Source organism: Leguminivora glycinivorella, chromosome 8, assembly GCF_023078275.1.
Source record: "Leguminivora glycinivorella isolate SPB_JAAS2020 chromosome 8, LegGlyc_1.1, whole genome shotgun sequence".
Classification (NCBI taxonomy): Eukaryota; Metazoa; Arthropoda; class Insecta; order Lepidoptera; family Tortricidae; genus Leguminivora; species Leguminivora glycinivorella.
Window position 1 is genome coordinate 18,713,324 of NC_062978.1, and position 25,429 is coordinate 18,738,752.

Sequence of the window (25,429 nt, forward strand, 5' to 3'; positions counted from 1 at the left end):
CGAATGCCGTTTCGGTAAAAATAACTATTGATGCGTGTTGCTTAGCCGTAGAAAATTATCAAATATTTCAAACAAAATTCTGTTTAGTTTAGTAACAACAATTCACACAAAGCTCACATGCAAAACAAACAAAATATATTTACCTGATGTATAAGATGCAATTGCTAAAAGAAGAACGAACAACACTATGAACACTACAGCAGTACACTTCCAGGAACATCTAGAAGAGAGGCCTTTCCTAAAGTGGAATCTTGAGGCAGCCGGGGGGAAGTGGGTTGCCCGCAGGTTGTTCCTCACAGGGAGGACGGGGACCGGCGCCCCGAAGGCGGGATGCCTTTCGTTACGGTCCATTCTTTCGAGGGTACTCTTGTCCTTGCCTGGACTACTACACGAGGAGTTTGATTTGTAATCCATCGACGGATTCTTCTGTATATCGCCTGGAAAAATTATAACGTTTAATAATTAGTGAAGCGAATTGGGGTTTGGTCGTCAAATGGACAGGAGAAGCTTTGCTAGCCTAATGGTAAAGCATATGGAACTTACAAGCCGAATATAGAGATTTCCTACTCCAGCTCGAACCTTGGAACTTAATGTAAGAAATACGGTTTAGTTTACTTTGAAGTGTGACGTTTAGGTCAGCCTTTTCCTAAAAATAATATCCATGTGAATTATTAGTCATTCGGCGATCGGCGGAAAAAATTAGTCCCACCAAGCTGATCTGATGATCATCAATGGAATCAGAATATAGTACTACTTTTCAGTGCTCATTGAGATTTGAGATAAGACTCATGTACCTTCTTATTATTACTGGTTTTAGGAGTCCAATTTGTTTGGAGCATGAAATGAAGGACTGTCGACAATAATTCTTATTTTGGCCAGGCTAGTATTTTTTGATAAGACCATTAGTTGGATTGGATGTTGTACCTGAAGGCACGTAGAAGTTGCCAGAAGGCGTGCGCACTAGACACGAGGGCTCGAAGTCGGCCAGGTCGGCAGGGTTGCCGGTGATGCGGCCGTTCAGTCGCGACATGGTCGGGTTGCGCGGCGGCACATCGGGCGGCGGGCGCGTCCCGTCCAGCAAGCAACCTGCAGACAAAGATGACACCCGTTAAAACCAATCTAACAAGCCGTATTGATTCTAGCTTCATGTTATGATTTTCATATGTTGGACAGAAAGAAACAAATTTATAAGAAGCTTGTCCGTACATATTCATGACGATTACATTCGTCATGAATAAATGGTTTTTATATAATATATTTTTACCTTTTTTTAAAAGGTTGCTTGTTAGGCAAAGGTCTAAAACCCGACATTGTTGTTTTTTTAATTTTAGGTGTTTTTGGTGTCTTAAAAATATTGAGCACACCTGTAGATAATTATATTTCAGAATTCTCAACTTCGTTTCGTTAAGTAAGTAAATAATGCCCTGGAATTATAAATTGTTATGTACCAAAACAAGACAAAAGACAAGATATTGATACTATTATATAGGAGGTTACTTAAACATTGACAAGTCAGACAGTTAATTTAATGTCAAACAATTTATAAAAATAGCTCTTAGGAAGAAGGAAGACGTGTTTTAGTGTGGCAGGAAGTTCATTTGTTATTTTAAAAGTCGTAACAAAATTAATCAGCTCCTCGCGATCGGAACAAAAGCAACCATTAGGACAAGGAAAGATTCAATTAATTCCATCCACGGAAATTTACAAGTTGAAATTCAATAAAGAGCGAATATTGTTGTCGTAATGGCTCATAAACAAATAGCGGCACTCGGCCGGCGGCGGCGGCGGCGGCCATGCAAATGGATCGAGATCGCGTGTTTCGGTAGTTTCTTATAAAGGAAATATATTAGTACAGCCATTCTTCAGCGGGGAGCGCCGGGCCTCTCCCATCACTAATACAAGCTAATGGAAAATCGAAGTATTATCTGTCCGCCCCACTCGCCCCCGCCGCCTACCAACTTTTGATCCTCGACAAATTTTAAAGATTCCTTCGAGCGTTAATTAATTTATTGTAGCCGATGTAGCCGCAAGAAAACTCAATTAATTTTAAAAGGGTTTTTGTGTTGTTTTTTTCCCGAACACCCCCGTCGCATTTTGGCGAAAGAAAATGGCAGTGCTCTCGATAATATCGCCGCGCCGGCAGTTTGTGGCAAGGCATTTCAAACGATTCGTTTGCTAGTAATTAGAAGTTAAACTTTTTTAAGCCCCTTAATGAAAAACGCGACGTTTGGACGTGATTAAATATTAATAATGATATTGCAACGAAGACAGATCAGATGACGCGATATGATATAATTAATGTAGAGATATCATCATATCATTATTAATATTTACTTAGCATAAAGCCCGTAATATAAAAAAATTACGTTAAAAGGCATTTGAGTAAATTCCGCCGTTGCACGCTGCCAATGAAAAACTAAATCACCAGATCCCTCACCTAATTTAAGAGGACAAGTATAGTCATTAATACACACGTCACTCCTGGTGCTACTACAAAATGTGGGCCATTTATATCCCGTCTCGGGGCTTGGGAATTATGGTAATCGGGCGAGTCGTGTCTTTTGTCTGTAATGGTGGGTAATTACAGAAGCACCTCCGGGGTACACTTCGTCTGCCGGAGGGGGCCCTAGGGCTCGAGAATTCGACACTCGTTACGTGAATCGTCTCAACTTTAAAAAGGGAACGCGATTTTGAACGCCGTCCTGGGATTCATCGCTTACTGATGCAAACTTTTTCTGTTCTACTTTTTCCTAAAATTGGCTTTTGCGGATCGACCGGAGCTCCACGTGCCTTTTCGGGGCTTGTTTGCGTAACGAAAATAGTTAGTTTCGCAGCTCGATTTTACAACCCATATTATTTATGGAGCGCCTCGCTCTATGCATAAAGCAATCAGACAGGCACCAATATCCATATTCCGAGCCGTTTATTTTTATGCGTTTTTCGAGCCATCTGGCACCGCATCTACAATCCGCATTTTCTTCCGAGAAAAGCAAAGCTCGCTTACTTATTGGAAGATAAAGGGGGTGTGTTTCGGCTCATTTGCGGGCGAGCTCGCCCCGATCAAACGTGATTTCTTATTGGGAACGGAAAGGGAGCAGACGGCAGTCGTAATAGAGAAACTCCGGTGCGCCCAAGTGAACTGTGCACAAAGGAGCGCGGTTCTTTATTTTCGCTTTTAATAAGATTAATATCGGATCGTGCGGCGGTGTGTCGGGCCGGGGCTGTTCGCGGAGCGAGTTGTCAAAGTCGTATCTCGGCAGGTAGTTGTGTAACGGGGGATGATGTATGAGCACGGCTGCGAGCTGACGCACGACGCGCCGCGGCCAATCTCGCGAGACACCCGCCACACGTGCTCACAATCTTAAACTCGTTACAAGACGAATTCTGAAGCAATTTTGAATTTACCCCTCGATTCCAGGTTTGAACACACAATACAAGTAACTCTGAGTGTTATTTAAAAATCTGCAAGCTTATACGTTAAAATTTATGTAGCTAGTTATACCGATAAAATATGAGGCGCCAGTGAAACATGGAATGAAAACGAAACAGTTTGTATTGAAGCTCGCGGTTACAGAAAACTTATCTCCCCGCTGCATTGGAGCGTATTTCGCAGGCGTTCCTATTGATCTCAAGTTGGCCGAAACTCGGGACCAAATTCAATTGATAAGATTAGCATTTCAGCAGAAAAAGGGCCTCGCAATTATTCCACTTTCAAAGTCCTTTGATAATTTACGTAAGAATTCTGAAAACTGTCGATTCAACCGAAAATTTTTTTGCCTTTTTTGGTCTGCAGAGTCATGGGGAGAAAAGGTCCGAGGGCTAAGGAGACATTCTAAATAATTACGAGTGTATGGTAGGTATTTAAAGCAAACGACATTTTATCAGTAGACCGCATACGACATTTTATCAGTAGACCGAAATAAAATGATGATTCGTCAGAAAAAAATATTTCATAAAACTCGAGGCACCGGCTGATAATTCAAATTCAGAAACTCCTGAAAACTCAGTTTCGCGGCAGGTGAAAAGTCAGGATATGAATACAAAACCGCTACAACACTTAACGCATGGAAACCCGCAAACCGATTCCCCAATTTCAATTTTAAATTTAGCGCCGAAGTTGGCCCGCGCTCCGTACAATATTTATATGAGAGTTGCACTGCGATTTATAGTTGGGAAACAATCGGAAACTTGGTCCAGCGGCGTCGTGACTTCCTTTTAATTAGTACCCATTCATCGTCGAACAATCGAGTCCTCGAACAAATCCATTATCGGGAACTTTTCGATAGTCGAAAGAGGTGTATTCAAAGTTCGCGATTGGAGGGGAATCGGACGGGATGGGCTTTTGTGGACCTCAGGCTCCCAATATCTCGTGCTCTCATTACCCTAACAGGTCTTTCAATCAACTCGTCCCAATGCAACTTTTATATCCATGTTCGTTGCGAGCGAGCGGACGAGGTTTTCTTTTTAAAGTAACAACGCATACCGAAATGTGTGCAGATTCGTTTGCTTTTATTTGTGAAAAGAGTTTTCTGGGGTATCCATTCATAATTATTGTGCCACGAGTTCTAATCGAGTATCTAACTAACTCTAACATCTGAATATAAAGTAGTACAGTAATTGTCTAGCTTGTGATTTGTGATGCATTTATAAATTCCCACTGTCAAAAGGCCGGCCCGGCACGAAAACGTTTTACATGAGTAGCCCCATTAATCAGGCTTTCGTTGATGATTAAGGATCGACAATCATTAGCGTCCCGTTACTAAGCTAGTTTATTATAATTTCCCTTACATTTCCGATCTTGGAACATTTAAAAGGCATTATCGAAAAATTGGGAGGCTTTAACGAGGTGGGCCACTGTCTCCGGCCCTAACGACGCAGCCTTTAATCGGCACCTCACGATTCGGGTTCCGTTCTTCATTATTCCCATTAATGTGCTTCGAACTGACTCGTAATTTCATTTAATTAGCACGCAACGATCACACGAGCCAGCCACGGCTTTAATTACGGTTTTGTCAGTGTTGATTTTTTGTTTTTGTGTTTCGCCATGCGGCGGCGACAAATTACTACAAGTGCGAGTAAAACGAATAAGAGCCGCAAAAGAATTTTTAACGATCTGAAGCGCAGAAAATGTGTATCTGACGAAAAATCCCGCCTGGCCGCATTCCCAGTATCAGGCAAAATTTCAGTATAGACTCGCCGTAACCGGGAACGGCCATTAATGGAATAGCTTCAGCTGAAGACCTGTATCGGGCTAGATGGATGTAAATGTATGTATAGCGCGGCGATGTATCATGTCAAGACGCCTGCCTGCCACACTGATAAGATTACCAGACAAAGGAAGTCCACCCATATCACTACCACCACGAACCACTAAATGCGGACCTTCATTTACTAGCCTCCAGCTACAAAGCCATTTTAGTCGTTAATCCCTAAACAATAGAGTAGAGAGTCCCCGGCGCGTCCGTTATTAGCGTCCCGACGTCAACGTCTGCTTCGTTAAAGGACACTCAGCTTTATTTATGTTGACATACTGGCAGTGTTACCTTATTTGTTATTGCGGCGGTGGACGTGAACCGTTTGCGTTTTAAAATAGAGTCGACATTGTCCCAGGACCGCACGGGTCGAGGGATAGTCGACTTTTGCGCGTTCACGTTTAGGGTTGGTTTTTTAAGGGTCGGGTCGCCTGGAGTAGTTAGTTGGGTGGTTTCCGGCGGCCGATAAGGAGGTTGCCTAAGTCGGTACGTCACGCGAGCTGTCCACTAATTTATGGTGCGCTGATTGCCGATATCAGCCCCGTCCCTGAAACGCCGCCTTTTTATACTCCGCTATGTAAATGTCTCGTCCGAACATCCGAGAACTTCCAGCGCCTGAAATAACTACATAACAGTTGGTCTACTTTATGCTAATTCGAACGGTACATTAGAAATTGTAATCTGGTGTATCTACGGCAATATAAAATGTCTTTTGTTGCTGTGAAGTGACTGGGAAGTATTTCGACTGAATTAGGAAGTATTAGACAGTTTGCGGTTTTAAGGGACGTGCCGGATGACGATTTAAGGGGCGAGAAAATCCTAGTTTTCTGTCAGAGTACGAGTAAATAGAGTAATTACAACTAAGTTTGCTTCTGCTAAACCTAAGTATCTAAAAAAAGCAGTAATGTTATTGTAACCTACTTTGATTTACCTCCTCGACCTTACCTACTTAGCATTATTTTCCAAGAAGAGTTCTTGATGCATTCTAACTTGACTATAACTACGATTACTGTATTACATTTGCGTTGTAAGCAAATATTAACTAAAGCTTAGTATCGTTGTCTTGGACTTATATTGACCGGGATATAGACCGTGATTACCTTTTTGATTTTTGTCGAGCTCCCGATATTTCGACGCAGTTGCATGCATCATGATCACGGAAAACCAAAAAGGTAATCACGGTCTATATCCCGGTCAATATAAGTCTAATGAAAATAACCGTGAATCATTCAAAACTCTTATCGTTGTCTTGCTTATATTTTTAAGGCAAACGCATTTTATAACGCCATTACTGTTCACAGTTAAAGTATACTGACGAAAGGAACGTGGAAGGATATGTTCATTAGCGCCACTAAACAGAAAAACGCTCAAGTTACCCGTAACTAAACCCACGGTACATCTGCTAATGGCCGAAACAATGGCGAGGTGCACCATTAATCTCACTATCTCATTGTACATATTTCTTTGTCTAAATCCATTAAATTAATTACTGCCATTTGGGGAGCCGACTTCGTATTTATTAGTCTCGTTATCATTCATTGAATCTCCGGATAGGATTGGTGATGGATGCCGCGAATGGGGCCCAGAATTAGCTGTCCTTGGAAGAATGCAGCGGGGCTGACTGATGCGCAGGATTTCGGGGGCTTGATTCATAGGTGTCATTGGCGTGGAAATTTGCAACGAAATGAGGGGCTCAATCTTTGATTTTAGCTGCGGTCTCGTAGCCTTTAGAATATAATAGAAGAGTTGAAGGGATAAACGCCTCCGTTTTATGGGGCTGTTAAATATTACAGTAGCAGCGGTACTTAATATCTATAGAACTGTGTAGTTATCTAATAAATATGATGTTTTTTACCTGTGCTATCCAAACATCGATACATGTATTTAAATTACTTAAAAATATTTATGCTTATATAACCTAATTTAAAACAAAACTCGCCTACGCATAAACTGTGTAGTAACAATCAATTTTGCAGCTCTATCTAAGCTGTTGAGACTGTTGAAACTGTTGAGAAGTAAGATCGACTTCTATGAAAACGTAACCATTTAACACAACCTACCTAAATAATTTCACAATATGATAAATCAATTTAAAATGCTACTGAAATTAGCCACCTTACCTATTGCCAGAAATGTATCAGATTGTATACATTTTAGTAGTTGGGTAATAGGTAGTAGTAGGTAAAGTGGGTAGGACATAACATCATAAAGTACCAAAGCTCCGACTAGGTGGATAGAAGGCTTAGTTAGTCTAATTAACGTGGTCTGAGAGGCCGGTCGATGACTTTGATGACGGCCGGCGATTGGCTTAATGTCACGGGCTGAACCCTCACAGCTACAGTAATGGAGTTGCCTTTCAGTGTTACCCCGCTGTCAGAAACCTTGCATTTTCATAAAATAGTACATTACGATAGAAGTGCATAAAAAAGGAAGTTCGAAATGAGAGGCGATAAATTAAAACACGAAGGGAGTGTTTTAAATCGACACGAGTTACGAATTTCCTTTTCGCACGTGTATCGTACCTACGACGTTTTTCAGTACAGATGAGCCTCCAAAGTTTCGACCCGGCATATAATGAACCACTTCTCGCACTAGTGCGTAAAAAAAACAACATCTGTACTGAAAAAAAAAATCATATTTGTGTGCGTCAAACTAAGAATATTTATTTAGATTTATACGTGTGCTTGTATTTTTGTATTTCGGCACAGATCCTGTTTGGATGTGTGAGTAATATTGTACATGTGTTACTTCCGTACCTCCACGCATCGCCAGACATTTTCGTAAACAAATACGACAATATTAATCTAATCTTCCTGTACTTTATGAACTTATAGAATTCCGTTAATCAATCAAAGTAGGTATTAAACTCATAAACCCACTCTTAACCAAACAACTCGTCCAAATCTTTGCATCTGTTAGGGTGTAAAGCCCCAAACGTCAGATACATTCCTAAATCACTGGTTCAATCAAATGATCGTGACATCCGTAACCGCGCTGCGCCTCAAAACACCTCGATCAGTTACTCCAATTACTAAAGTAACTGTTCCAATCGTTCTCCAACCCTTCATGGGAAGAAATCCGCAACTAACTGTGACACAATCTCATCTCTCGTCGTCGCGTCATCTTACACCCTTCTGTATTTCCTAAGCATAAGATTCAGTTTTCAAGCACGCGTTGCTGGATTTTAAGAGATTGAATGGTCAAAGGAGTGACAGTGAATGTCATCAATCTGAAAGCGATTAATTTGTTTAAGTGCAACACTTGGAGTGACATTATTGACACGCGTATTAACTGGAAATGTTTGTAACTCAAATAATTATTGCCATAGAAGTACGTATTTCAAGAACTTTATTTTCTCAAAATAAGTTGTAGATATACTTTCATTTAATATAGTTAAACAAACATAAATCAGTGAGCAAATAATTTGAGTATTTTCAAATATAAGATTAAAATAAACATTTCGTTGAATACTTCGCCCCCGTAACACTTAAGGTGAGCGAATTTTATAAGCCTGAAAACTAAGTGTAAGTACCTATCTAGTTCTTATTTTATATACCTACAATATTCAAATGCGCGATTGCTTTATGCGATAGACAAAGCGGTGAACGCATGCGATGACAAGGATGCGTTTATTACGTTAAACAATATACCTACGGTGTTACGGTCATGTCGGCTATATTTAGTGTGACGCTAATGACGCTGCATTTATCGCGTAAAACAACCTCAAATCATGAAAGGGGAAGAAATTTCGAATGATACAATCGCCATTCTACTTGGAGAAAAGTTTGAAGGAGGTATACATTAATTTCGATACAAATGCTTAACTTGCACAATAAACACCGGGTACAGCGAGCAACTCGTCATTTCCCTACAGCTCGAGCAATTACACAAAACATTAATTCCGCTAAAATCTCGTTTGAACCGTTCATTAGGGACGCTTCCGATACCGAAAGGAAACTTTTCACAAAAGTTAAGACGTAAAGCGAAAATAACCACTTTCCCAACCTCTTATAATACCCCCGGACCCGCGGAACTTAACTTTGTTCCGTTGACATAGAACTGACTCTTTTAAAAGTATTTTTGAGATACAATGAGTGGGAAGGAATCTGCATTAACTCCGAGCGAGATAAGACAATTAAATAACTATCTGAGGCCATTTATCTGTGAGTTCGTTTGTTTGTTTCTATTAAGGCTAATTAACTGAGGAGGTTAACTGTGGGTAGGTATCGGGCATCTGTGTCAAACGTTGCCATTGACTCGTGTTCGAGTCACTGTTCTGCAGTGGACAGAACACGCAGTACGAGAGAACTACATGAAATACTGCGTTTACATTCTACAGAAGATATTTAATAATTGGTGTAGGCATTCCAGACATATCTTTTGACCTTTTGACTGATGTTACTATGTTTTTTTAAGACTGTTTTGTTTTAGAATTAGGGCCAGTTGCATCAACTACATTTGACAGACACATCATCGTCACGCACCAGACGTCTATGGAACTTCCCATATAATAAAATTTAGCGAACGTTTTTACGGTGACAGACGGTTTGATGCAACCGGCCCTTAGATAGATAGTCTAAAATGGAAACTTGGAATATTCTGTTGCATACAACATTTTTCATTAGGTAGGTACAGTAAATAGTCCATACTATCTAGCTGTTGTATAGACCGCTATATAAGGTCCTAATTTATTAGATGCAGATATTTTTACAGCTGATGATAGTACTCGGTCTCTGGAGTATATTAAACCGTGAAACATTATAGCTTTTACGATGTTTTTTTGGAGAAAACGGAAAAACAAATTTGCTACGTAAAAACACCCTGTTTATGTGATTATTAAATGAAAACTCATTGAACAGATTCTAGTACCTCTTTTACGTACCACTTAACTGTAACTGGCCACTTCAATGACATGTGCAGTTTTCCCGCCGAACCTTTACGACATTTACAACAAACAATTGTTGACATGACAGACAGTGTTATTGTGACATGTGATAATGCACATGATGATTTTTTTAGACGAAATTATAATTAATTTTTTTGTTAGGAAAATGAAATCAAAAAAGTTACATGAAAAGATTTCTTAATTTATATTTAAAGTTAATTATTTTAATGTAAAGTATCATGTGTTAAAATATCTGCAACTAATAAATTAGGACCTTATATATTCTGAACATATGTAGCAAGTAACACTTACAACTCTCCGCTAAAGGTTTGTACCATTAGAGCGAGCCCGCGTCCACACTTCGGTCATATTCCCGTTTTTTCCACTTCCGCCGATCCCTGATAGAGATTGATGATCGCTCCCCCGCTAGGGTTGCCACTTTAAAATAACCCCAAAGATAAATGGTGAAAAAACACGCGTTACAACGTATGCTTAGAGCCGGCTTGTCAAAAGTTTGACGCGTGAAGCTTATCATTTGTCTCTAGAGGAGCGGGTGTTTAGATGGGTTAAAGCGATGTCGTTGCCACGCTTTTCATATTTATGGTTTACTGGAACATTACGACAGCCATAATCGCATTTGCTACATTTTTTTGGAACTCCAAAATGTCTATCACAATTTACATTTAATGTTGTGTACATAAAATATATAGGTAAAGTCATGGATTGCAATATGCATAATATAAATGACCACACGCATAATATATGTATAAACAGGTAAGAGAAGGAGAGAGAGAGAAGCAAAATCATTCTAGTTTATATAGTAATAGCTACTAAGGAACCGGATAATCAGCAATTCAATTCGAAACAAAAACAGAGTGGAAAACTTAGCAAAAATAGTGGTAGCAGCCCTAATCTGATGTAACGCACAGCCCTAGCTCGGGTCATTGAGCTTACCCGATTACGCCCGAAGGGGATTCGCATATATCCAAATTATGCCATGATGGACGCGTCTTACGCTTAACTATCGACTAAGCATCGAGTCCAGTCGATGCTTTAACTCGGTTAACATGAATCGATTACTGGACCGATCGGTTTTTACTGAAGCGTGAACTGATGCCATGTTAATTAGTTTTACAGAGCGTTTGAGAGATCCAAACTAGGATATTTGTCGGTATTGAATATGTTACTGCTAACTTCTATGTATAAAATTTAATGTTAAACTTTTGGTGAAATTTAACATTGAATATTTTAGTTGCTGAAGAAAAAACATACATATTTTAAACATTGTGCTCGAAAATACTATAGTGTAGACTGTTGTAAGTAGGTACTTAGGTAGTTTTTTTAAGTGGAAGTTTTAAAGAAAGTAATATTACGAGCTTCGTACGTATCTTTATGTAATAAAATATATGGACATTACCCATTCAATAAATCATCACCCGCTTAATGCGTTTCACTTTACATCCCTCCTTCAGGAACATACTTTGTTAATCATACACGTCTATAAAATCGCAATAAAATATCAGTGCTATGTGCAAGAGGTAAAGTAAGGGTTAATGTCGAAATTGGCTTTAATACACCATAAAAGTCTATTTGACGGAACGTATAATTTCTCCTCCGATAACGACGCTGTAAAAATACCATCTTCGCCGCCATTTTTGACGTGTTATTTGAAACCGTTGTGATTGGGTAATTAGCCGGCGTCTTTTGAAATCTGTCGCGATAATATTGGGGTTTTTTCGCAAATTACGAGGTATTTTAATTCGAGCCATAAATTTATTTTGCTTATGGCAATACCGGTTTTCTTCTTTTACAATGTTGCAGTGAGATTTAAGAAAATTATTAGTGAGTGTCATAAGTTTTAAATTTAAAGCATAAAAATACCTACACATTTGATACGTACAATTTTTACGTTTGAGTTGCATAAAATGAACTTGCAGTTTTGTCTAGGTATGGCAGTAAGAATCGATACAAAGTCTATTTATGAACCTGGCTTCTTTGGCTCATGTACCTCATGTTACGAATTTTAGGTCAGATATTATAAATGAACTCTAAAAGACCCGGTCGCATCAGAAACCCCGCAAATAGTGACAACTAGCGTACCCTTACCAAAGCAAACACTCCGGCTCTCACCCATCCGGCCATCCATCTTGCCGGCCCGGCCGCCGAATGATAACCGATTCGAGATGACAATGATGACCCAACACCATTTCTTCAACCCGTGTAATAGTTTTTTTTCCGCCATATTTTATCGCGAGTTATAGAGGATAGCGCGCTATGTACATTTTTGATACAAGGATTGATAGCGCGTGCTCTTTTGTGGGATCTATTAGGTACATTTATCTCCTTTGACGGACTGATCTCCGACGACGAATACGTTCATGAATCAACAACTAGGTGTTACGGAGTTGCTAAACTAACAAGTGGATTAATAGGTGTTGAACAGAGTAAACGCTGTGGTTCAGATTAGTCTATTCATTTCGTTATTAGACACCTCATCTTATAAGATCCTACTGTATAGAATTCTGCATATAAGAACTCTAATTTAAAAATGAATTGGGTTCGAAGAAAATTTCTAAAGGTATGTACAGACAACTACTATTAGGATTGTTTTTTCTTCTTTCATTTTAATCCCACAAACTAATGGCGAGGTGGAGACAAATGAAGGGCATTACCCACAGCGATGACTACAATCAAACAAATTGTTTTAATAAGATAACATGGGGGCCACTGACACCGCAGATTTATTTCGTGCGCGATATTTTTATGAATGCAATCTGCTACCCTTCATACTTACATCTCCCTTATACTTTTTATCGAGATTGGCTATGGATTTGGAAGTGTATTACGAGTATAAAAATCAATGAAGCTTAAGATTAGCTTAGGTTTCCCCATGTCAAAGTGGATTTTAAAACAATTGGAGAATATATATTTTACAGTTTATAATTATCAGCCCAAAGTGTATTATACTGTTTAATATAGTACCTTAGTAGTCCGAAAGTAGTGAGTACTTCTAAAGGATTCAAATGAATAGCGTTCTTAGTCACTTCATTCATTTTATCAAGGAGATTGACAGTAATAAATAGCGCCCGCGTCAAAGCCTCACCATGTAATGTTAAAAAATAGTAAATTCCATAGTTACAAAGCGATTGTAAGAATGATAAAAAATAATAAGTTATCTCCAGACATCATTAACATTTAGTTATAAACTTGGGAAGATTCTATATCTAGTTATAGTTAAACAGGGTTCAATGCACTTTATCAAGTAATCCGACACCTTAAACAATGCCTCATCATTTTTCAACCGAAGGGTTCACGGCCAATTGGGTAAAGAAAATATTTTACTCAATCTCCTAATCTTCACCAGAATTTTTGCAGTATTATATATCGCATAAGGTTGTTTTTGTAGTTGTAAGAGTTTGTGCACGCGTACCAAAATGCACATTTTTTCCCGGACACAATGGCGTCTCTTGTCTACGGCAGACGCGTGAACGAGCCACTCCGTCGGTGTCGAATGCTCTCAGGATCCAAGATGGCGGGTGCATGACAAATGCACATCATTGCGGATTTAGGGATCCGCCGATTACAAGGGCTCTTCATTTCGTTCGTGTTACCGGATGTAAAAAGTAGCTGGTTTGTATTTTGAATAGCAAAAACGGTTGTTTTTGAAGTAGGTATTATACGGTTTTATTATCAAATTGATATTGCACCTCTAGCAGTTGGTATTGGTAGTCGAGTCGAGGCTACGTTGCACTTGTCTTGCAGTTTGCAGTTGCAAGTCATCTAAACTAGGCAAGACTTTAGATTGAAGGTGCGAGTGACTGCTTACCATCAGGCGGGCCGTATTGCATGTTTGCCACCATGTATAAAAAAGCTGCAGCTGTCACTTATATGCCATGTAAGTAAACATCAAATTGTCAGCATGATTCTTAGGTAGTAGGTACATAGATCTGACACAGGATATTTATGCCTGACTTTTGACAGTTCAAAATAAATAATTGGATACGTCTATCAGATTTATTTACAAATTACACATTCAATATTACTAGTTTATTTATGAACCAGTACAAATAAATAATCATGGCCGTACGGGCTAGTTATTGAAACGAGGCAACATTTGCCCGCAAACAAGGCAGATTAATGGCAGTACTCATTAGTAATTAATCGTACACCACTCCAAACTTAACAAACAAATTGTGTATGATTTCCCTAGCTCCATAGGGTGGTTTTTCAATCTTTGCCTACCCATATTTTGCACAATGTATGTATAGTCGCGTTCAGTAACAATTACGCGAACAAAAATTTCTAACGGGACACTAATATTATTAGCGTAAAAGCACAGATTTAGCATACTTAGCATGCCAAACAAATTCAGTCAAAACGTCTAGGTAGTCCGTACCTAAATACTTGAGTAGCTTGCAGCTTTCGCGCGTCAATTTTTGTATTAGGTGGAAGCCGTGGAAGTCAACGAAAACATTAATAATAAAAATGCCTCGTTACGTGACGTGATATGTAATTAATTATAACAACGCAAAAATTATGAACACTCAAGGACCAGAGACATATTTCCTATCACACATTGTTAATTATGTATCGGCAAAATGTGACACGCTCGGCCCCTATACTACAGATTAACTTATTTCTTCAATCTAAATATACATATTTAGTTCTGTCTGTGCGTGAAAGCGTGTCAGTTGTTTGCCTCGTAATTGAGTGGATAAATAACGTATTATAAACTAAAATAGATGTCATACACGTACACGAAAGAAAAAGCGACCAAGTCCACCGGTGTCCTAGTCGGGGAAATATATACCATACGTCTCGTTATTTTTACGAGACTCGAGCTTAGTAAACTATTATTGTTAGCCATGGCGAATGAGTCCTATTTCCACGCACTTACTATACTCCCCTTTAGTACTTAATCCGTTAAAATTATAAGTTTACTTACATTTTACCCCTTTTAGGGTTTCAGATATAAAATATATCCAGTGGCTGCTTTTGCATGTTTAAAATTGTAATTTTCTGTGGGAGAGTCATATTGTTACAAAAGGTATAAAATTATGTATTTACATCGTAAACAACGTATTACAGATAACTACAAAACAATTTGCATTTATAGTTAATTTCTTTCAGGAGGCATAATTAACTATCAGCACTACAAATGTTTAGGATTACAACTGCCTACTTATAATCACAAAATGGCGCCGCACCGCGAATTAAAATAAATTCACGCCACGAAATGCGGTTACCACAATCGGGCTGGTGTGATGTGTAATAATTGCATCTATAAATCAAAATGACATGCGTTTAATCGCGAACCCTAGCCCGGGGGCCGGAACCGGGCAACCATCTTTGTCGGAAAAAACTTGGGAAGAGCCTAATGCACCCGTTTGTGGGGTCGCCAGACGGCTGTTTACGCTCGGACAAGTCTTAGGATATATGATTTTTTAGACAGAACGACTATACGAGTATTAATACGCTCACCAGAATTAGAATGTCATCGTATGTGCCAACAAAAAATAGGCATCAGGCCCCGTAGCCGAATCGACGCGAAACGCCACCGAAACGCCGCAGAAAGGTAGTCTGGCTCTGTCGCGCCAATTCGGAAGAGCGATAGAGAGATAGCTACGAAAGAGATATTATCTTGAGCCGCTTGAGCGTTTCGTGAGCATTTGTGCATTCGGCTACGCACACTGCTTTGCACGTTCAGAATTTTGAATAATATCTTAGTCTTAAAAATAAATTAAACATGCAATAAAATCTCTTTTATTTGATTTCAGCACATCCATATATCCCGTGTCCCTGGATGAGGCGCCGTGTGGGCACTGTATACAATAGTCTGACCCTGCATACATCGAAGGGTCACGGGCCGACCCGCGCTCTCTCTGACCCGACACGTTCGCCATACTATCCGATGTCTGATAAACGATTTGTACCCGTTCGCTGCGTACTACGCGGTAAAATGCTACGACGATTTTTCATCATCATTGTACCGCACGCTTACGTTTTTAACGTATACGTAGCACGTTATGCTACGGCGTAGCGACACCAATGACGCACGTGGTAGAACCGTACTCGTACTACTATAAGTCGTTGTGACTTGTGATCGGTGAGATCCGCCTTTGAAATACATTATTTATGCAAGTACCTATGTAAAGTGATTACAACCGCCAATAAGTAACTCTTATTTATGATTTTACTTTATTATTTTCAAAGTTAAACTAAAGAAAGCATATTAAGTATAACTGTTTTATACCTAACCTTACATAGTAGTATTGTATGGTAACCCGTAAGCGCACGCCAGTGCGGCGTTTATATCTAGAATAATAATAACAAAGTATCTAAGCCAGGTACACTACCGGTACACAGGTAAAATTGCGTAAGGATTATGGCAGCACAACATCAACCAAGCAAAACAGACCAAAACGATAAACATGATACGGTACACATTGATTCTCAATACCACAAATCTCATACAGTGACAAATACCATAAATGTATCGGTCCCGACTAGTTAGTGCACAGTGGGCACTCCGCTTACATTAGCGGTCGGATAATTTATCTCCTCGGACAAATAGGATTACCAGCGGGTGGTACTGCACAGTGGGTCATTTTTTGCGGACAATGTACACAGAAGGTTTCGCCTTGCCGGAGGCGGATAGACTAAATTTATCGATGCTCCTCTTGTTATTTATCAAAGTAAATTGAAACTGCTAAGCTGTCTGTAGTGTCTGTCTATACGGTAAGCAATCCTTAGGTCAACTTGATTCGCAATTGTCAAATGCTTAAGAGGCGAAACGTGTCGATTTGTGTGTAAGCTGTTTTGCTAGTTCACAATGAGATTGATTTATGCTGGATGAAAGTTGATTTCTTAATTCTCTTATGTAGAAGTCGTAAAATATAAAACATGGTACTGCTTCAAAAAGCAGCTAAGAAAAACCTAAACCAAACACAATTCAACGTAAATCATTTTCTGGAAAACTAGGTCGAGGTGACAGGTGCCTCGGACGCATTTCCGACATCCGAAACGCGGGTTTATCTTGAAAAATAAAAATACTTATCACGTAAACTGGCCGGGTTAGCGAGGTAATAAAGTGTCACGGCCAATCAGCGGATGGCGGCGTTGCGATTGGTTTTGTCGCGACGCGCGCGCCACTGGAGCTCTGTGCGACATGCGACTAAGTGGCTAAGGCTACACCTTTTGCTTAATCTCTGTGAGAGGGAATGGAGTTGGATTGTGGCATCGTGACGAGTAGGGTATATGACGGGCGTCGTTGCAACACGATACGGACGTCGCAAGACGCATTTTTAAAAGCACATTTGGACTAAATGACCAATTTGACAACTTTTCTTTGGGAAAACAGAAAATGAAAAAAAAAACTCGATATGATAAAGTTAGGTATATGTATATTTATATTCAATATCATATATACATACATATTATGTATATGTATCTGGCCGCATTGAATGTTATAAACTCAGTCCGTTACGTAGGTAAAAGCAAAGGACGGACAGCATAAAAGGCAGCAACATATTCTCAGTAAGGCAACCCTGAATCCGTAATGATATCACTTTAAGTGCTGCTAACCAAAGGAACGTTATAAGCTTGTATGGAAACTCATACACCCTCATTACCTATTTTCCTTTCATAGGGCCCTCCGTATTTACATTGTGCCACAAAATGTGCAGAAGAACACATGAGATAACATTATTCGAGTGAAAAATGTATCGAACGGTTCAAGTGGAACCTCGAGAGGGCTAGAGCCGAGTAGGTGGTCCACTCGCCGCCACTCGGCGGGACATTCCACTTTATTTATCCTTTATTATTTAGCGGCGATACAAACTTATCGGGTCGATCAGCTGTTTTTTGTCGGGTCAAGCGGTCATTATCGCTGAGACGCTCGTAAATTGTGGTCAAACAAAATGAAGAGAGGTTTAAGTAATGTGACAGCAACACCGTTTTAGACTAAATTATAATAAGGTATGGTTCAAATTAGTTCGCGTTTGTTGATTGTGTGTTCTTAGAACGGTTATAAAAGGGTGAGATATGTCATTAAATTATAGAAGAGATAAATTAAGTGTGAACGCAGCGATGCTCTGATTATCGCGTCTGAATGACACCGACAGCGCTGCGCATTAAATGTTTGAGAGGATTTAATTTCCAAGAATTTATGAAATAAAACTATGGAAACGGATTAAATCGCGTATAATGAATTTAAAATACATCCCGACGTTTCGAACTCTTTACAGCGTTCGTGGTCAACGGGTGACTGAGGAAAAATTAAAATGTGCAAAAGCTACCCACTTACAAGAAATATTAACGAACCATGACCACAAATAATATAGATTTCTAAGGCAGGTTCACACACTATTAATAAAGCTAGTTATACAATATTCAAAAAATTTACCATTACTCTGTTAAAAAACAAACCGTCGGCAAAGGTCTGCAGTCTCTGAACATGTCATGGATAAAGTCAATCATGCTATAAAGTTTGACAAGCCTCTGGTTCTCGCTAAGGAGAAGCGATATATACTCAGAATGTTGCGAGAGGCCATTGAGATCAAGAAATATCCAAACTTTAATAGAGAGGATGGCTTTACTTTACCACCGGCTTGGGATCCAGTAGTACATCTGATAATGGAACAAGCACGACGAAGGCTGTGAGGCATTTGTGTTGTATGGTGTTGGACATTTTGCAGTTTGTTTCTTTGTCAATTTTGTGTAGATTAATTGGTTAATTATTTTTTAACAGAGTAATGGTAAATTTTTTGAATATTGTATAACTAGCTTTATTAATAGTGTGTGAACCTGCCTTAGAAATCTATATTATTTGTGGTCATGGTTCGTTAATATTTCTTGTAAGTGGGTAGCTTTTGCACATTTTAATTTTTCCTTAGTCACCCGTTGACCACGAACGCTGTAAAGAGTTCGAAACGTCGGGATGTATTTTAAATTCATTATACGCGATTTAATCCGTTTCCATAGTTTTATTTCATGAGTAACTATCGCGGTAACCGAAGACAATTCCAAGAATTTGTTTTGAAATAGCTTTTTAAGTATCTACAATAAATTTTTTTTTGTGTACAAGTTTAAATACGAACTATAATAATTTTTCTAACCATTTACTTATTATCAAATATCAAATATCTTTATTTTGCATAAAATATGGTACACAAGGTGGACTTAATATAATTTAGGACATGCATATTTCACCAGCAGCTGGCATAAAAAAACATAAACATTATATATACAATACAATACAACTCTAGTTTTCTAAGGGCCACTTGCACCAACGAAAATGGAGAGTTAACCCGAGGGTTAACCCACCATGTTATATGGAATTTGACAGTTGACAGCCCACTAACCCTGAGTTAAGTGGTTGGTGCAAGTGGGCCTAAGCGAGGCTAAAATTTGTAGGTACATGTCAATTCTTATACTTCCCAAGCTAATAAATATTCAATATGTCACTTAAATTACAATTGTCATAGTCTATTAATTATATCTAAAGTAGTAAAAAATTCATCAATTGAATAAAAACATTCCTGTACCAACCAGATTTTAAGTTTAAGCTTAAATACATATCAAAATTGTTAGGAAGCCATTTTAAAACAATATGATATCTTCAGTACACGAATAACACTTTAAACCTTCTTTGAATTTAGGCATCGTAGCGTGGCCAGTGTGGCCACCCTACAGCGGGGTGCGTACTTGCAAAAAACCCGGTTTACTGCGAGTGCGAATATAAAATATTGATCTCCGTGGAAATTTATGAAAACATAAAAACTGCGAGGTGAGGAACGCTGTGGAGTGGCTCGTTCAATAGGATTCAAGCTTGTCAAAAGTTAAATATTTGTTACCTATGCGGCTAAACTACAAGATCACCATCTACCTACACAAAATTACGTTCCCTGATTTATTTAATTGGTGTAGGCGTCGATAGCATGTTTTTCTTAAAACCTCACTGCTGATATATCTACGAGGATACGATAGTAGGCAGTCACTGACACTACCAGTTGTATGCCAGTCAATAAAGCCTTAAATATTAATTATCGTAATGGTAATGTCCTTTCTTTGCGAAGGAAATAATAGGAACTAGCAGATCCTAAAACGTTTAGCTACTACGTATGTTTAGGTTAAAGTACTTTATGTCTATTTTTCGTAAAATATTTTAATTTTCATAAGCGGTGGATTAAGTTCCAGGGTAGTAGATCTCATTAGGCTGCCCTTACTGACCCAAACAAAGCTGAACCAGGATTAAATGGCTTTTATAAAAAAAACGTATAATAAGACCTCCTGCTGAAGCCCTGACAATAAAAAACAATAATAATCTCTGCATTTCACATTCTCACGACTGCTCAGTGCTCAATGCGCAGGTAACACAAATAAACAACAGAAATAAGCCAGCATTGGTACGGTTTAATGCAATGGCGATGTAAATATGAAATTTGTTTTTCTATTTCTTTTGTGATGCACATACTTATTATGATATTTTATAAAGAGATACCTAGAAGTTGTTATGAAATAGAAATGTATCACGTTCTCAAGCAAAGGGGGTTCCCTTTGTTGATTGCCAGTGCCACATTGTTGATTGCCATAAAGACACGTTAACAAACGTATTTATGATAACCCGTGCCCGTGTGGTGACGGGCCCCGTGAATAAGAATTTCACCACCCCCTTTCTTCCCGTGGGTGTCGTAGAAGTCGACTGTGGGATATGGGTTAAATTGTGGCGTAGACGAGAGGCAGGCAACCTGTCACTGCAATATCACAATTTCGATTTCTTTCAACCACTTTTTACCAAGAGTGGCACTGAAACTTGAGTAGTTCACGTGCTCTGCCTACCCCTTTATGAGATACAGGCGTGATTATATGTATGTATCAGTTGTATCTATGTACCTTCCGCTTGAGAACATCACAAATGGCTAACCCTTTTTACAGGCAACATTACGAGCTTTACGCCCATGAAACGTAACATTTGACGGTTGTACCCCATTGACCAATTAACCAATAAGCATAAGCGTGTAATGGTCAATTTGGCGCGCGCCCAGGCGGCCGTAACGCGGTAGTGATCTAGCTGATCCGGCTTAGCCCATCGGCCTAAATGCAGAGTAATATACTTGCTTCGTTAATACTGAAAACTACATGAATTTAGACAGACTACAGGTAGCATTTTATAGTGATAACTATGGCTACTATGAGTGCAGTGGCCGTATCATGGTAGTGTTTTTGTCACTTGTCATTATCATGCGTCACTTTTGCACTTACACACTTGTTAGAACATGGTGACGAATGATAGACAGCCGTCTATTTTAGCCCTGTAAGGTACTTGATAGTGACTGTATGTAATGTTTGTTTATATTGAGAACCGTTTAGGGGCGACGTTCATTTTCCTCACATAACTACTATTTATACATTTTCAATCAATAAAAATGCCGAAATATTGTTCAACAAACATTATAATGAGAGCTATCACGTTTATTAAACGAACAAAATGATCGCGCGTTGTGAATGTCGTGATACTCGTGATGGATGCCGTCAATAATGACGTCATGACTCGCTGACAAAATGGCGCCCGTTAGAATTGTGTGGAGCATGACATGCTAATGTTTCCTGCTAAATCCCTGCTCATATTATACCTGCTCGTGTCATAAAAGCGAAGTCGCGGAAATAACTAGTAATAGAAAAGAATAATCTTCCTATGTTCAAAAGTAAGGATGATCCATCCATCTTTACACATAAAATGGCTAAACAGATTTTAACGAAGTTTACCAAACATGCTATGGTTTAGATAGAGGACTATGTTCTAGGAATAGACATATAATATTTTTATCAAGTAAACATCTAGAGAGGGGCAGTGGCGGTCGCGATTGGGTACGTCACAACTATGATCGATGTGTAGAGGGACAGTACAATCACATCATTCATATTTTTACATCTAAAATAACCCAACACAATAATATAAACCCGAAGTTAGGCTGTACTTTCAGCAAAAATATGGAGATGAAAAGAATCTAAGAGTATAAGTTAATATCTCACGCAAGAAATTCATATATTCATAGCTTTTTAAATAAATATGCAAATGAATCGCATTATTCAGATGCCAGGTGCGAAACAATCGTTGGGAAAACTCCTGAAACTAGCCTCTGTCGGCGGGTGCTGAAATTAAATAATGCTACCTAGTACCTACTTACTCGTCGTTCATGAAACATGTAGCAGCAAAATGTTTTGCAAATATTTCAAACATTTTATGTTATAAAAAAGTGGACCAATCATCTCATTCAAATTTGTCAAATCTAACATTTAATTGCATAACATTAGAATAGAATAGAATAGAAAATATTTATTTGGCATATAGATACATAATAAAAACAACAAGTAATACTTAATAGCTAGTACACCAAATAGGATGCCACTCAGCGAATACCGCGTCTAATAGACGCGGCACTGGTTTTCAGGGCACGCAGAAAATTAATAACTAAGTCTTATAACTAAACAGAACGTAAGAGCACTTATACAGAAACTGTGTTTGGACGTGATAGAGAAAGTGTGTGTGTTTACCTACTGACATATTATTTATAAATGTAAATAAATGCAAATGTGGCCGCTTAGTGTTAATAATTTAGTTGAGATTCAAGTAGATACTGTTTAAGATTGTGCTTGAAAGAGGTAATGGATTTCATTACGAACCAAATCACGCGTCTTCGTGAACGATACGATCTACAGTTTACTAGCTACTGGCAGTTTCTCGTCTATGCCCCTAAATAATGCTACATTTAATCATATTTGACGCCACGTATTCCCATCTGTCAAATTGGTTGACATTGTGACAGGAGCGTGTGTCGGCATTTGTTTTCGATTAGATTGTCAGTGACAGGCACAGGGTATGTTTGGATGGGAGATTGTTAACAAATAGCGTTCTTGGCGGGCACTTTGCTGTGATAACAACCCTCTGCAGCTTCGGGTACCTTGGGTTACGAATATAAGGCGAAGATTCAGAAATATACTGTAGAGTACTAAACTTTGTTACCTACTTTATTTATTTCATCATGGTAAGCATAAAAGCCCATAAGGTAAGGTTTAGGTGCAAAACGTCGGTATGGTAATGGTTAGCTTAAAAATATCTTATGTTTAGGTGCAAATAGAATGCGTCGCATAATACTCGCTCGCCCCCAATAGCCACAAAGTTCGCTAGAAAAAGTAATTCACGACAATTTCAATAAAGACACAATTTCACGGGCGCGTTGGCGCGAACTCGTGAGTGTTACAATTTAATAGAACTTCAAAAGCGTTGCTGATTCCACCACAATTCTATCAGCTTAGCGCGGATCCCCGCATTACGGCATAAAAACGGTTATCGCCACCCCTACGCTAGGCGCCCGCTGCCGGGCCACCAGGGCGGCGCGCCGCCGCAGCACCCGATACATCGCTGCACTACATCACTATAACCAACTTTACGTCCATACACACCCACCAATACCAACTGAATTATATACATTACTCTGCTAGCAACTAACAGTCTATTAAGCATGTAGTAACGGCTGTGTAAGTGAAACACATGTGCGACTAGTTTAGGCATTGGAATTAGAATTATAATCTACAGTTTAATTTTAAAGAAGTAGCTGCAAAGCTAGGTACAATGAAATGAAAGCGGGCGAAGGAAACGTCGGCTTTCATAATATTTATAGTTTCAATTAGCGTGGTCCGCATGCAGCACTCGTTTATCCCCGCTCTCCCCTTCGCAAAGTATTCGGCTTGGAAAAATGCAAAGAAATTTTACGTTGAGCGTACATGCTTCTAGATTTATAGCTCGTAATTTTGAAGGCAGGATTGATTAGCCTATTCATTTATTACTTAATGCTGTTTTAAAATAGGTTTTTTTTCTAACAGTAAATCAAATAATATTGTTATCGGTTACCACGATAGTTACTCATGAAATAAAACTATGGAAACACATCTGTCATATGTGGTACAGACGAAACGAAGTATGCGTCGCGCTCTCGACATGTAAAGGCGGGGTCGCTACTCTTGAGAAAGATCCTCGAAATTGGATTGAAACATGTCGAACGCTATATCGACTTAATACGTGAGTAACCCGCTTAAAATATTTTTAAATACGAAACGAAGTATTTCCACACGGGTGAAGGAACACATAGCGGATGTCAAGCACCATCGGCAAAGGTCTGCAGTCTCTGAACATGTCATGGATAAAGTTAATCATGCTATAAAGTTTGACAAGTAGAAAATAGAAAAAGACTATGAATTTTATGGTGAGAGAGAGCTGAACAAGAATTCAGAATTCCTGGACTATGTAAGAAACTACTCAAGAATCTTCAAGAAAGTGTGTTTAACTGCCAAGAAAAACTTTATTAGTTCTAAATTGAAAGTGTCGGACAACAAAGTGAAAACAACTTGGAGTATTATAAATAAAGAAGCTGGTAAATGTAAATCACGCGATTGTCAAGTCAACATTGTATCAGATAATCAACAAATAGTGTCGAACAGCGATGTTGCCTCGGCATTCGAAGATTATTTCTCAAAACATAGCCGTTAACACCACAAAATGTTTACATTCTTCTGCGGCTCAAGCCCATTCATTACTTTGTGCTAATGTTAAGAAATGTAATAATTCATTTGAATTTAGTCAAGTAGACTCTGTAAATATTGTTAAAACATTCAAGTCACTCAATTTAAAGAAAACGGAAGACTTATGGGGAACATCAGTTAAAGTAATTAGTCATGTCATAGATATAATAGCACCTTACTTGGCCGTAATATATAATATTTCAATTTCACAAGGCACCTTTCCAGATCTTATGAAATGTAGCAAAGTCATACCGCTTTTTTAAATCGGGTGATTCGAGTGATATAACCAATTTCCGTCCCATATCAATACTTCCTGTTCTAAGTAAAGTCTTTGAGAAGCTAATGTTAAATGATCTACTGGGACACTTCAACAGACATAGATTACTTACAAGCAAACAGTTCGGTTTCACAAGGGGCCGTTCCACGACCGATGCTGCTTCGGTACTCATTAAACATATATATAATATTTGGGAAAATTCTTGTGATGCAATTGGCATATTTTGTGATCTTTCAAAAGCCTTTGATTATGTGGATCATGGAACGCTCATTTTGAAATTAGAACACTATGGTTTGTCTATAAATGCCCTAAACTTTATGTCTTCTTACCTTAGCAATAGAACACAAACAGTAGTTGTTAAAAAACTCGCTCTAGCGGGACTGTTGTCCAATTAGGAGTGCCACAAGGCTCAATTTTAGGTCCATTCCTGTTTTT

At 38.8% G+C, this 25,429-nt stretch overlaps 1 protein-coding gene across 1 annotated transcript in view; it reads right to left on the reverse strand.

Moving 5' to 3' along the window:
- LOC125228560 (teneurin-m) overlaps window positions 1-25,429 on the reverse strand; it is a 357,099-nt gene that overhangs the window by 22,738 nt on the left and 308,932 nt on the right. Inside the window, 2 exon segments of the mRNA XM_048133171.1 lie at window positions 144-437; window positions 925-1,086. Of these exon segments, the coding sequence (XP_047989128.1) occupies window positions 144-437; window positions 925-1,086 (456 nt within the window).